The 14,635-nt window shown below is 37.2% G+C and overlaps 1 protein-coding gene across 2 annotated transcripts in view; it reads left to right on the top strand.

Moving 5' to 3' along the window:
- Positions 1-14,635, top strand: part of LOC140195354 (tyrosine-protein phosphatase non-receptor type 3-like) — a 185,099-nt gene that overhangs the window by 116,132 nt on the left and 54,332 nt on the right. For both annotated transcript variants that reach the window (XM_072253530.1, XM_072253529.1), the window contains exons 19-24: positions 3,442-3,598; positions 6,643-6,809; positions 7,750-7,840; positions 8,580-8,641; positions 11,197-11,343; positions 11,848-11,976. In XM_072253530.1, the coding sequence (XP_072109631.1) occupies positions 3,442-3,598; positions 6,643-6,809; positions 7,750-7,840; positions 8,580-8,641; positions 11,197-11,343; positions 11,848-11,976 (753 nt within the window). The remainder of the gene's footprint in view (positions 1-3,441; positions 3,599-6,642; positions 6,810-7,749; positions 7,841-8,579; positions 8,642-11,196; positions 11,344-11,847; positions 11,977-14,635) is intronic.

Raw genomic sequence — 14,635 nt, 5'->3', positions numbered from 1 at the left:
CTCAGTGACATCCTTGAACTTGGCATCAGGGAAGTAACACTCCTGATCAGTTCAGTAGTGATTTTATGAAATGACAGGGTAGGTTTGTAAGTTAAGTAGCCAGCTCCTAATTTAAGTTTTTCAATATTTCCTCCTTCAGATATCATCAACTTTTGAATTGTTTCCTGATTCTAATTGCTGCTGCTTATCCATCTTGGGCATTGATTCACTCTTTTTTTTTCATTGAAAAATATATAGCACTCTTTTTATTTTGATCATCCCTATCCATTGAGTCGTTCCACTGACTAAAATTTATTTATATTGAACAACTTTTCCTTTGACTCCAATCACTTCAAATAATATTACTAGTTAAAGTTTGAACCAAATTTTTTTGAAAGTACTTTATTTCTGTAATTGAGTCATACAGCTTCGGCCCAACTTGTCCAAGTTGTGGACCTGAATAGTCCCATTTGCCTGCATTTGGCTTGTATCCTTCGAAACCTCCCTTAAATCTTATTCCAGCCACCTGCTGCTTTTGTCATTATCTGTGATTATTGTTGTTACTATCTCAAACTTCAGCTGAAAAAAAATTATCAACTTGACTGTAAGTTGTATTTTCTCCCTTACTTTCATATAGTCCATTTATAGCGCATGCCTTTTACTTTGACATTTCTCTCTACCTTTTGTGTCAATCACACACTCCACTGTGATTCCCACTATTTCATTTTGCCAGTTTCTCGAGTTGTCTCATCACTTCTGCTCAGTATCTTTTCCCATGACCAAGGTTTTGTTCCATTGTATAGAAATCCAAAAATCTGAACATTCTGCCAGCCTTTACTGTATTTGTTTGCACTCCATTTTGCTTGACAGAGCCATAGTTTAGTTGCCATTAGCTATAGAGCACAGAAAGAGGCCCTGCAGCCCTCTAAGCCAATGTCAACACCAGTGCCAATCTACATTAATCCCATTTATCAGCATTTGGTTCTTAGCGTACTATGCCATGATGCCCAAATGCTGCTTAAGTGTTCAGAATCAGATGTATTATGACTGACATATGATATAAAATTTCTGACTGTAGTATAGTGCAAAGACATGAAAATCTAAAAATTACAAAATAAATAGTGCAAAACAAAAGGGATAACAAAGTGGTGTTTATGGATCACTCAAATCTAATTGTGGAGGGAAAAGATACTGTCCCTGAATCATTGTGTGTGGGTCTTCAAGCTCCTGTACCACCTCCCTGATGCGAAGAGGTTGCTAGAGGTCCTTGGTGATGGACTCTGTTTTCTTGAAGCACTACCTTTTGAAGATGTTCTTGATGATAGGAAGAGTTGTGCCCAAGTTGTACAAGGTCTTATCTCATCTTCTCAGGCAGATGGCTTTAGATTTCAATTGCTCCCTGGGTGGAAAATTTCTTCCTCCAATCTTTTCAAACTCTCTTATTCCTCATCTGAAAGATAAGATAAAGATGTCTTAACTTGTCACATGTATGTCAATATATCGAACCGTACAGTGAAATCTGTCATTTTGCACCAATGACCATCAGTCTGAGGATTATGCTTGGGGATGCCTGAAACTGTCACCATGCTTCTGGCACCAACATTACATGTCCACTACTCATTGACCCTAATCGTATGCCTTTGGAATATGGAAGGAAACTGGAACACCAGGAGGAAATCCACATGGTCTCAGGGCGAACTTACAATCTCCTTACAGATAGCAATGAAAATCAAACCCCAATTAGTGACTCTGATGCTAGAAAACAATTGTGCTAACTCCTGTGCTACTCTCCTACCCAAATCATTCTAGTTGCAGAATATAAAAGAACATGGGGGGAAAAGTAGAAATGTGTGAATCCAGCAAGAAAATTGGGCAGCTAAGATGCAAAGTTCCTAAAACTCTACTTTAGGGTTCATCTATTCTTTAATCTTTACCCTTTTTGGAACTTCAATGAGGTGAACTTAAAATTGGCTGTATTGAGCTTCAGTTAAAATAACCATTTAAAAGAAACAGACTTCTATTTCTCGTGTATCTTTCGTAACTTCAGGATGTTCAAAGATGCTTTTAAGTCAGCAATGGACATTCAAAGAATTGCCATTGTAGGAAACACAGCAGTTAATCTGTTTAAGCTGCCAAAAATAATAATGTAACATTGACAGAGCGATCTATTTTGGTGGTGTTAAATAAATGATAAATTCTGAATAGGGCAACCATATAATTATTTCAGAAAAGATAAAGATAAATCTGTAACCTAAATGCTACAATATTACCTCTGGTCTTAGAAACCTCTGTTGTGAGGAAAAGTTTATTATCTGCTATGTCTTTGCCTCCCATAATTTTCCTTCCCTACATCTAACTCACCAGGCAACCACACAAAATGTTGGAGGAACTCAGCAAGCCAGGCAGCATTTATGGAAAAGAATAGAGTCAACATTTCAAGCTGAGACCCTTCATCAAGCCTGCTGAGTTCCTCCAGCATTTTGAGTGTGTTGCTTGGATTTCCAGTATCTGCACATTTTTTCTTGTTTGTGATTAGTCTAACTCACCAGGTGCTGATTCGCAAGCCCTTTTTTCAGACTGAGGCCCTGGTTTTCTTGTACTGGACCTTCAGTTCCCATGCCTCCCTGAAAATTACAGAGTTGACCAGAAAATTCATTCTTTGTGTTTATCAGAAATGTGGATTAAAAATGTGTGGGAGAATATCATTTGATAGTCCAGAAAATCAGCTAGTTCAGCAGCACCAAAGTCTGGGATGTGCCATATTAATGAAACTTAATTGTGATTGAAATTATGTCACATTTCTTTTGTTGTAACTGTGTATGAATCTGGGTATCCCACCCAATACCAGCATGGTTGCACTTTTACCACAAAAGTCTGTAAAAGTTTAAAAAAGCAATTCACCAACAGCTTAAAAGATGGATAGTAATGGATAATAATTGTTGGCTTTGCCTGCCATTACCACATTTTTTTAAAGTAAAAGTTGAATTGATATACTATACCAACAAAGGAATACTGGGAAATTTTACTTGGATGAAGTTGTTCTGCTGAGAAATAACTACTAAATGAGTTTTCTTCCATTTGGGATTAATATCCAAATCTTTCTTGTGCTAGATTAAGTAACAGGAATTGAAGTCAGCTTGCTCAATTGATCTGCATGGATATACTTGAGCTGATAAATGTTTAATTTTGTCACAAAAGAGGTGGGCATTTTATTTTGCTTTCAAAACAGGTGATTTGGGACAAAATTCCCCAGAGTAAAAGCAATATATTTCAGAGTAAAAGTTAATATTTCAGCATTACTGTTGCAAAATCTGTGTTTAGTGAAATAAAAATCAACAGATTAGTTCATGCTACATAAACTGAAAAGGAGAACATAGGTTGCTGCGGTTCTAAATTAATTGGATGAATATAATTCCAAAATCTTTTGCTTTTGTTTGTAATACTTTGATGTTTATTGTGTAGGCTGACATTTATACACCCAAACTGAATGAAGGGGATCAAATCTTGTTGATCAATGGCAGAGATATCTCTGAACATACACATGACCAAGTTGTTATGTTTATAAAAGCAAGCAGAGAATCACACTCCAGAGAACTAGTACTTCTGGTCAAACGTGAAGGTAACTAATTGTTGAACTTTTTATAAATGTTTGCTTTACTTGAATAGTCTTTATTTCTTCCTGAAAGAATTGTTCATGTTTTCATGCAGGAGACAGCTTACATCAATAAGAACACAAGTAGTAAGAGTAGGCTGATTGGCCCCTTGAGCCTAATCTGCCATTTTTAAAATCATGGCTGATCCAGTCTCAACATGAGCATATTCCTTATTAAAGGATGGGGATACTATTCAGAACTTGCATTTCTTAATTTCCATTCCTTTTATCCTTCCCCAGGCAAGGCTTTACTTAAGATGTATAATCTAACAGCAGTTTTTGCCATTTACTTTGAGGTGTATCTAAAGGTTATTTTCCCTGCCTCAGCAGAGTTGTCTGATTGGATCATTTACTCCTAATAACCGTGATTTGGAGTAGAATTCTAAAGGAATCTAATGTTTAACTATTAATGCTAAGTTATTAAAAACGACTACGGAGTCAGAAAACAGAAAAAAAGTAACTGTATTCTTAAGATTCCAGAGTGTTGCCAAATGGTGCTAAGTGACCAACTTAAACCAATTATTGTTTTGGGTGCTTCGGGTGAAAAAATGCCTCAAATCTTCAAAATAGCATTTCTAACCCCTCATGATGTCTGCAAGTATTAAGCGTTTCTCCTTCTTTCCACCAGTTTTACTGATCCATCAGTTGCACGGTCTGGAAATCTTCTGCCATCCTTCACTGGTGCCTAGGTCAGAATCATTCTCTGCATGATCCCAGTGCTGTCTCTAGCCAGCTGTAACTTCAGTCACAATGCGCATCACCTTTTGAGGGTGCAGTTTAGCCTCAATCTTTGAAAGTTTGTTTTAACGAATGCAAACCAAGCATTTCACTTGAGTCCCCGTTAATGTATCTAGCTACTGAATTACACATTCATCCCAGGAGACTTGCACAAATATGTTAACATTCAATTTTTTTGTTTGCATTGTTTTCTGAAATTACTCTAAACATAATGACTTCTGGAGTATAAGATGCGTTCTTCAGTAAAATGTTTATAAACATTTAATTCAAAACTTTCATTTAGTTTTGAACTGCAAAAATGCTAGGTGTAGTCATTTTTATTATTGACATAGAATCCAAGTAAAAATGTAGAAGTCTATTTTGATTTTTGACTGAGCTCTTGATATTATTTAACACAATTTTGCAATTTATTGGTGCTTGCATGATAAAAAATTTAAATATTTTGCTCCAAACATTTAGTCTTGTCATTTCATGATCACACCAGTGTTTATATCTTCTAAAATCATTAAATGATAGGAGTTTTATAAGTTACTTGAATAATAAAATTCTGTAGGACAAAAGCAGTATGGCCCCTATTCCTGCCACGCTTCTTGGAAAGAGCAATTTGTCATCCAATTCCACAATTCTTAACCCTTGAACAAGTATTATTATGGGTTCTGTATTCACAACTAGCTTTGCTATGTTTTAAATAATTCTAAAGGGTTATTTGTGCTTATATACAAGGTTTGTATCCAAGTCATCTATAAGTAAACTCCAAATGGAGAATTGTGCCTTTTTGCAATAAAAGAAAAGAATCAAAATCAGGCTTATTATCAGTGACATGTGTCATGAAGTGTTGTTTTATGAGAGCAGTACAGTGAAATACATAATATATACTATAAATGACAAGAAATATATAAAAGAGTAAATTAGTAGTGCAAAAAGAGTTGAGGCAGTAGTCATGGGATCATTGTTCATTCAGAAATCTGATGGTGGAGGGGGAAAGTGATGTTCCTAAAACATTGAATGTGTGTCTTCAAGCTCATGTACCTCCTCTGATGGTAGTAATGAGAAGAAGACGTGTGAGTCCTTTAATAATGGATTCTGCTTTTTTGAGGCATCTCCTTTTGAAAATGTGGTAATTTTGGGGAAGTTCGTGACTAAGATAGAATTGGGTGAGTTTGCAACCCTCTGCAGCTTCTTCTAGTCCTGTGTAGTGTCCCTTCCATACTAGATGATGATGCAACCAGTTAGAATGCTCTTCATGGTACATCTGTAGAAATTTGTTGGAGTCTTTGATGACATAATAAATCTTCTCAAGCTCCTAATGAAATATAGCCACTGGCATGCCCTCTTCATAATAGCATCAAAATGTTTGTCCCAGGATATATCTTCTGTTAAGATCTTCCAAGATCTGGGAAAGGAAGAAGACAGGTTAGTTTTCAGTAGCAGGAAAGTTGGATAGGAATACTTGAACAAGATAGACTGAGACCAGGTGAACTGATGTAACAGCTGGTGTAGCTCCTTTGTATTAGGTGTTCCTAATAGCAAGCCTACCAGGGCAAACCCAGCAGGTCAGAAAACAGAAATAGAAGAAAAACTGAGCTGATGAATGGCAGTTCTTAATGTTGGAGGATTCGTAAATGATTTCAGATGACTGTAATTTGCCCAGGTAGAAGATGAGATGTTAGGCCTCATTTTAATAATGCAAGAGGCCACAGACAGGTCAGGATGGTGGAACATCTCAGACCTGAAGTATTTCTCTTTCTACAGATTCTTCCTGATCTGCTGAGTATTTGCAACATGTGTATATTATTTCAGGCTTCCAATACCTTCATCCTTTATTATTTTTCAACAGCTATTTTCGAAGTCTTTGAATTGTTTTAGGCAGCTTTTTCTGAAATGCGCATAAAGTTGTCAGGTGGCGGAGCAGGGCGTTGCTTAGCCTTCATGCTCTGGAGACCTGAGAGCTGATCTAAACAAGGTCTACCATTAATTAGTACAAGTTTGTGTTAGGCCTTTTAAATAGCTCATGATTTCCTTTAGGAGTAACTAATTACATTTCAGGATGCTAGAAGGTGATTATGTGAGGCAAACATATGAGATGTTGATCAACTTCTATTCTCTTGTCACTTGCTCACCCAATAATAAGCTATATAGGGACGTTTGTTCATTCTTGTATTAATATCTGCACATACTCTATCCATATAACATTTATATCAACATTATGAATTGCAACAGCAATTTTATGTGTCTAACAAAAAAAATAATGTTCATTGCTGTTTCTCTACAAGTTGCAAGCAGTCATTCGGAGGGAAAAATGGAAGATGGAACAGCTTTTCAATATTCTCCCAGTAATTCCATATTACCCCCTTGTGCTGAATATGGTGAATCATTGGAAGAATCAATGGCTCAGCTTCGACAGGGTCTTGAAACTGGAGCAGTACTAAATCAGTTTGACGTAAGTTTGTTCAGTGTACTTCAACTCTGGTGATTTCTGCATTTGCACTGTACTTATTCTGTGTCAGTGTACAGGTATTCAAATATAAAGTAGTGCTGCTTGATATTTATTTCCTTTTTTCTTTTGTATTTCATTAACTGGGTGATGAATCTAGATTTCATCGTTATGCCTGGTCACTTTAAGAAAACCTCTTGATGTGAATGTTATAAAGTGATCTAAGGAAGCCTTGGTATTGAGATGGTTTGTAACTTTAGGAATAATAAAAGTATTGCAGCCCTGATCACTAGTCTTTCACCTCTTCCAAGATGGCAAACTTTTGTTATACAGGGAAATGTTCAGTTTCATTCTCAATGTATGGATTTGTTCCTTGGCTTGTGGGGTAAATAAGTGGAATTGATTTTTGAAGCAAATTATCAAACGTTTTTGATATGATAAAAGTTCTTCTATGACCTTAATTTGTATATCACTGAAGTATAACAATTGGCAATTTTAAAGTAAAGCTCCAAGCAAGTTTTGCACTGTACAACAATGAGCAAAATGCTGTAGGATTCTTAAAAAATAGAAAAATGTCTTTTCCTGGGATTAAATAAAAAGTATGCAAGTGTTTAGATAAACTAAAGGAGAAGCAGCAAAATATTAAGATAATTGGATTTCTGTGTACATCAGAAGAATATGATAGAGATTTACCTGTAGGGAGAGATGTGCCCATTGAAGAGTCAGTGCTAAATTTGTGAACAAGAGAGTCTCAGTATGAGTTTTCCTCTCCTGCTTTTCTTGTTCCTCATTTCAGAGTATGGCACATGGCTTGAGAGGTAACGTGGTGCTGTTCTGTATGAAGATAAAGATTGCATCTATCACTTGGCTTGAAATTGAGCAAAGAAAATGGTAAAAAATCAATGGTGGCTAATTGAAGCAAATGTTTTTCACTTTCGTTTTCTAGCAACTGTACAGAAAAAAACCTGGTTTCATCATCTCATGTGCAAAAATGACGAAGAATGTAGACAGAAACCGATATAAAGATGTATTACCCTGTGAGTTTTCTTTGCTTTTTCCTTAGCTTGTTTCTGCAAATAATATCTTTGACATTCAGAAACATTCAAAAATGTGGGACCTGCCTAAAACTTTAAAAAAGAAGACCTTGAATACTGGAACACCTGTTCACTATACTAAAAAAAAAGCCTGCCTAACAACTTCTTAAAAAATGTAAACCTTGTAGGTGTTTCCAACCTTTTATGCTGTGGACCAATACCATTAGGCAAAGGGTCTGTGGACCCCAGGTTGGGAACTACTGGTCTACAGATTATTTCTCCTTCCCATCTGAATATGACTATACTACTTGGGCCAGTATGAATCGGATATGGGCTCAGCAGGAAGATTTTCCAGCTTGAGAGCAAAGAAAGGTAAGAAAGAGACTACAGATGCTGCAATTGAGAGTGAAAGTAACAAACCTATTGGAGGAACTCCCAGTTTAAGACCCAGGGAAGTTCAGTAGTGTAGCATTGACCAGGCAGCAGGGCAGAAAGTGCCACTAAGGCTGAAGCCCATATTAACAATGGAAGCAGGACTTCAAAGGAGAATTCCATCAATAATGGGAAAATCTGGCCCACTGTTGCACAAGTTAATAAAATGGCATGGTCAACGGTTTAATTTGCAATGCATTAGAAATTTGCCATTGAACCTACACTAAATTTTCAATAATAATGATGTAGAAAGGTTTTAAGAGCAACAACTTGGAGATCTTAATCTTATTCTTTCCCTTTTTAAAAACAGATGATGTCACAAGGGTTGTATTAAATGGAACAGAAGATTATGTTAATGCCAGTTATGTAAATGTAAGTATTCACCTTGATGCTATTGAGGGGAAAAAAATCAGTATAGTCCAGAAGGACCCTATGCTTGGTAAATGCTGAATGAAAAAGTCTTTTTGAGTGCAGTAGGGTGAGTATAAGTGGTCTGTCTGACTTATCATCTATTTGGACTTGTCAGTTTGGCACCGGAATAGTTCCAGAATTAGCTTGAAGTAAAATCAGTGTGTGTGTGTAAACCATCTGTTGCACCAATGAACAGAAAGAGGCTAACCCATGACCATTTTGACAGCACACAATCAAGTTAAATACTAAGTGTCATCTTTCAAAGATAAATGAATGTTAGTGGTAAATTACATTGAAGCCCTGACATATCAGACGTACAGAATTTCAAGTGCATTTGAAGTCCTATATTACTCCAAGTGAAGTTTTCAGTTCTTCATAACAAGAAGTCAGAAAGAAAACTAGTAGAATCTTTAAAGGCCTATTTAAGCAATTGAATGCAGAATTTGGAAATGAAAATCTTTTGCCTTTAAATATTAGGTTCATGGGGAATAATTATATGATAAAATATTATTTGGAATATGGTTTACAGTACTATCTTTGGGTGGGTATGTGCAAGGGAAAGGGTCAAACGCTGTTCTGGGGAAAATGTAGTTTATAATTCTAAGCCCAAAAGAAAATTCATGTTCAAATCTAATAATTTCAAATAGAATTGGAAATATGTGGGGACTGCTCATGACAATTTGTTTTAAATAGAAGCAGGAAATACACTGGAGTTACTCTGTAGATTAGCTGGTGTCTGTGAAGCAGAGCCAATATCCCATTCATCAAAATTTTAACATTCTCTCTCTACAGATGGTCTTTCCCATAACTTTCTGAGTTGTTTTTTTTTGAAGATCTTGCAAATCTAACCACTTTAATTTCTTACTGTTAATGTTAACCAAGTATGTAACCAATAATTTAGTGAATTTGGAGCAGATTTTGGAAGAGAAGTTTGATTATTTTGTGCAGTATAAACTGAGAAATCAAATTAATTGGAAATTATTTAATGCTGTTTCCTTGTCAGTATCATCCTGGGCATCACTGCCTGTGACTAAGATAAAGTTTTTAATAACCTTACCATGGATAGTCCGATTCTTTTAACTGGGCATTCATTACAAGCAAACAAATGAGAACTGATATTTTGCAACGGTTCAGCAGTGTTTTGTAGCATCATTCACCCTAATCCTCTGTTGATGCTATATATTTTTGGCTCACTTCATTAACTTATCTCTTGGTAGATTGTTTCATTATTGTCACATGTACCAAGGTATAGTGACAACTTGTGTATAGTGACTACATGAACAGTAGATCAATTCATTTCAACTGTACATTGAGGTAGTAAGCAATAACAAAATGCAGAATGAAGTGTTAAAGTTATAGAGAAGTTACAGGGCAGGGTAATAACCTGGCAGATTGTGAGGTCTAGTGTCCATCTTATTGTACAAGGGAACCATTCAATAGTCTTATAACAGTGGGATAGAGGCAGTCCTTGAGCCCTGTGGTATGTATTTTCAGGCTTGCTATATCAAGCTGTCATGTTTCCAGATAGGATACTTTTTAAAGTTGATGAGGGTCAAAGAGGACATGCCAAATTTCTTTAGATTTCTGACTAACTAGAGGCACCAATGAGCTTTCATAGCCATGTCAGTCAATGTAGTTGGACCAGGACAAGCTATTGGTGAGGTTCTCCAGGACAAAATCAGAATCAGGTTTATCACTGACATGTGTAATGAAAGTTGATGTTTTGTGGAAGCAGTACAGTGCAAGACAAGAATTTTGTAAGTTACAAAAACAAATAAATAAATGCTGTAAAAGAGGAATAATGAGTATTGTTCATGACCGTTGAGAAATCCAATGGTGGAAGTGAAGCTGTGGATTTTCACGTTCCTCTACCTCCTCCCTGATGATAGTAACACAAAAACAGTACTCCAGGATGGTGAGTGTTTCTAATGATGGATGCTGCCTTCTTGAGGCACTGGCTCCAGAAGACATCCTTGATGATGGGGAGAGTTGTGCTCACGATGGAACTGGCTGAATTTACAACCCTCTGCAGCCTCTTGCAATCCTGTGAATTGAAGCTTCCATACCAGGCTGTGATGCATCCATTCTTCACCATGCATCTGTAGAAATTTTCAAGAGTTCTTGGTGACAAACAAATCTCCTCAATTCTAATAGCCCTCTCATTGTTTCCTATCCATTCACCCTGTTCTGCTACCACTTAACAAGACTAAAGTGAGGAAGGTCATTGCAACATTATAGCAAGCAGAAATATTTGATGATGCATGAAGAATGTTGACTAGTTTCATCTGTCTCTATTGCATATTTAAGATTTGTTAATTGGGACTCAGTCTTTTAGTAAAATATTAAAAGTTAGTTTCTGAGGGTGGTGGGGAAGAACACTTTCTTTTAAGTTTTAGCTCTGAAAAGAAAAAATGTCATACTTACCAAATAAATATAAAAATTGGGATAAATGTATCATGATAGCATTGCAAAATAAACTGCCTCACTGTAATGTTTACCTTTTGTTTCTTCCGCAGATGGAAATCTGTTGTACCTCTATTCTAAATAAGTATATTGCAGCCCAAGGTCCACTTTCACATACCTGTTCTCATTTTTGGCAAACTGTCTGGGAGCAAGGGTCATCGTTAATTGTCATGTTAACAACATTGACAGAAAGAGGACGGGTAAATGTTATTATTTTTCCCAGACTGGTGTCATGTAAGGTATGGTGTTCTACTTGACCGAGATGACTCCAAAAAAGAGCTTTATTCAATTAGTTATTGAAGACAATAGAAACAATCATTTTGACCAGCTGTTAATCTAAGTCTGTTCAAAGCAAGTCATAACTAATGTGATCTTGTTTCATTCTTGAGAAGAAACCATAACTTTGGTTAGATTAGATGGCAGCTATGGGTGTAATCTATATTTTAATGCATGATGATTAGCTAAGTAGATTAATAACCGACATTTCTGATCATGCTACCTATTACATAAACTATAGCTGAATAATGAAATTGATAGTAACTAATTTATTTCTTGGTAGAGAATTTTGTTTTAACATTTCTGTACTTTCAAAAGTTAGAAGTGGATGTCAAAATATGTCAATTTGTTCTTCATTTTTGTTTTAGATTTCTTTGAGAATAGCTTCACTCTGTTTTAGATTACTTTTGTCCTTTTTGTTCTTAAAGGTAAAATGCCACCAATATTGGCCAGATCCTTCAGAAGTGTGCAAATATGGCAATTTTCAGGTGATGTGTCACTCAGAAGATTGTAGCATCGCATATGTTTTCAGGGAAATGACACTGACTAATTTGGAGGTTGGTGTCATTTTTTCTTTGATTATTTTAAAGTCACATTTCTTTTTGCCGAGATATTTCATAATGCATAATTTCCATGGTAAGTCCATTCCTGTCATGGAATAAACATTACAAACATTCTGAATTGTAAATAAAAACAACAAATGTCGTAAGTGTACAACAGCTCAGGGAACGTTATGTGTAAGAAAGGCAGTTTAGAGTGTTTAAGATCGGTGGCCTTTAGCTGACTGAAAACTAAGAAACCTTGGTCAGCATCAGTTCATTGTCATTTCTTTATCAAAAAATAATTTAACTTGTCTTTAAAAAAGAATCTTAATGTTACAATGTATGATCTTGTACTGATCTTGAAAAAGAATGGACTTGAATATACGGAAGCAGAGGCAGTGCTTTTGCCCTATTGTCAGAAATGAAAGGAATGACCATTCATTTTATGAATTAAAATGATGCTGAAAATCTGAAATTGAAACCTGAAATAAAATCTGTAAATGCTGCAGATCAGAATCTGTAGAAAGATATGCCCTTGAGTATGAACTCTTAATTTGTGAATTGTACATTTAGACCATAAGACCGTAAGATATAGGAGCAGAATTAAGCTATTTGGTCCATCGAGTCTGCTTCCCCATTTCATCATGGCTGATCCAATTTTCCTTACAGCCCCAATCTCCTGCCTTCTCCCCGAATCCCCTCACACTTAGACTAATCAAGCATCTATCAACCTCTGCCTTAAGTATACATAAAGACTTGGCCTCCACAGCTGCATGTGGCAAAGAATTCCAGATTCACCACTCTCCCTGGCTAAAAAAATTCTTATTCATCTCTGTTCCAAAAGGATGCCCCTCTATTCTGAGTCTGTGTCCTCTGGTCTTCGACTCTCCCATCACAGGAAATATCCCCTCCACATCCACTCTATCAAGGCCTTTCATCATTTGATAGGTTTCAATTTGTAAAGTGTTCAAGTTAGCTTTCAAGATTTGATTGAATTTGGTATAAGGATCAGAGGGGAGAGGAGGAAAATAATGTTTTGTTCTAAACTGCAGGAGTTGGAAACTATAAGCCTGAAAGTCTGGATTAAAATTAATGAGCCATTACTAGCTTGTCTGTGCATTAAAAAAATGGGAATTGGGATTAACCCAAGTTTCATTTTAAACCAATAGGCTGACTGAACACCTTTTGTGCTATGAATTTCTGTGATTTTGTGAACAGGTCAGTCGATCTTAATATTGAAATTTTCAGAGATAAAGTATGATAATGAAACATTGTATGCAGAATACTTAGTACAAAATTATTAGTAGTATTAATACACTACAACCTAGAAGCAATAGATGAACCCTGAGATTCACAGTCTGCTGAGGGCTAGATCTGTGACATTCAAGACAGTTGATTCAGAAATCTACAAGATGGCCAAGTATGACCTACAGAAGACTACCTTAAGAGTGAAAAAACAATTCTGAGTGGGGTAGAAATGGAATCAGATACACATCAGCTCTGGCAGGATTTGCAGGCCATCAGTTCCTACAAGGTGAATCCTATCATAAGTGGCTGTCATGCCTCATTCTCAGATGAGCTCAACACCTCTCATGCACACTATGAAAGAGAGAATAAACTACACCCATGCAAATCCCTGCAGTGTCTGGTGACTGTGATATCCGTCTCAGAGGCAAAAGACAGAACATCTTTCAAGAGTGCAAACAAGAGGAAATCTGCAGGTGCTGGAAATTCAAGCAACACACATCAAAGTTGCTGGTGAACGCAGCAGACCAGGCGGCATCTCCAGGCAGAGGTGCAGTTGACGTTTCAGGCCGAGACCCTTCGTCAGGACTAACTGAAGGAAGAGTCATTAAGAGATTTAGGAGGGGGAGGGGGAGATCCAAAATGGTAGTAGAAGACAGAAGGGGGAGGGATGGAGCTAAGAGCTGGACAGGTGATTAGCAGAGGGTATATGAGAGGATCATGGGACAGGAGGCCCAGGGAGAAGGTATGTGGGGGGGGGGAAACCCAGAGGATGGGCAAGGGGTATAGTCAGAGGAACAGAGGGAGAAAAAGGAGAGTGAGAGAAAGAATGTGTGTATATAAATAAATAACAGATGGGGTACGAGGGGGAGGTGGTGCATTAGCGGAAGTTTGAGAAGTCAATGTTCATGCCATCAGGTTGGAGGCTACCCAGACAGAATATAAGGTGTTGTTCCTCCAACCTGAGTGTGGCTTCATCTTTACAGTAGAGGAGGCCGTGGATAGACATGTCAGAATGGGAATGGGATGTGGAATTAAAATGTGTGGCCACTGGGAGATCCTGCTTTCTCTGGCGGACAGAGAGCGTAGGTGTTCAGCAAAACGGTCTCCCAGTCTGCCTCGGGTCTCAATTAAAATGTGTGGCCACTGGGAGATCCTGCTTTCTCTGGCGAGAAAGGGGCTTCCCTTCCCCCTTTTTAAAAAAAAAACCCTTTTTTTAAAGAAAGGGGCTTCCCTTCCTCCACTATCAACTCTGCTGCCAAACGCATCTCCCCCATTTCACGCACATCTGCTCTCACTCCATCCTCCTGCCACCCACTAGGAATAGGGTTCCCCTGGTCCTCACCTACCACCCCACCAGCCCCCGGGTCCAACATATTATTCTCCGTAACTTCCGCCACCTCCAACGGGATCCCACCACTAAGCACAT

The sequence above is a fragment of the Mobula birostris genome, chromosome 3 (assembly GCF_030028105.1).
Source record: "Mobula birostris isolate sMobBir1 chromosome 3, sMobBir1.hap1, whole genome shotgun sequence".
Taxonomy (NCBI): Eukaryota; Metazoa; Chordata; class Chondrichthyes; order Myliobatiformes; family Myliobatidae; genus Mobula; species Mobula birostris.
The sequence above is the reverse complement of the archived record's forward strand: the minus strand, read 5'-3'. Positions and strand labels throughout refer to the sequence as shown.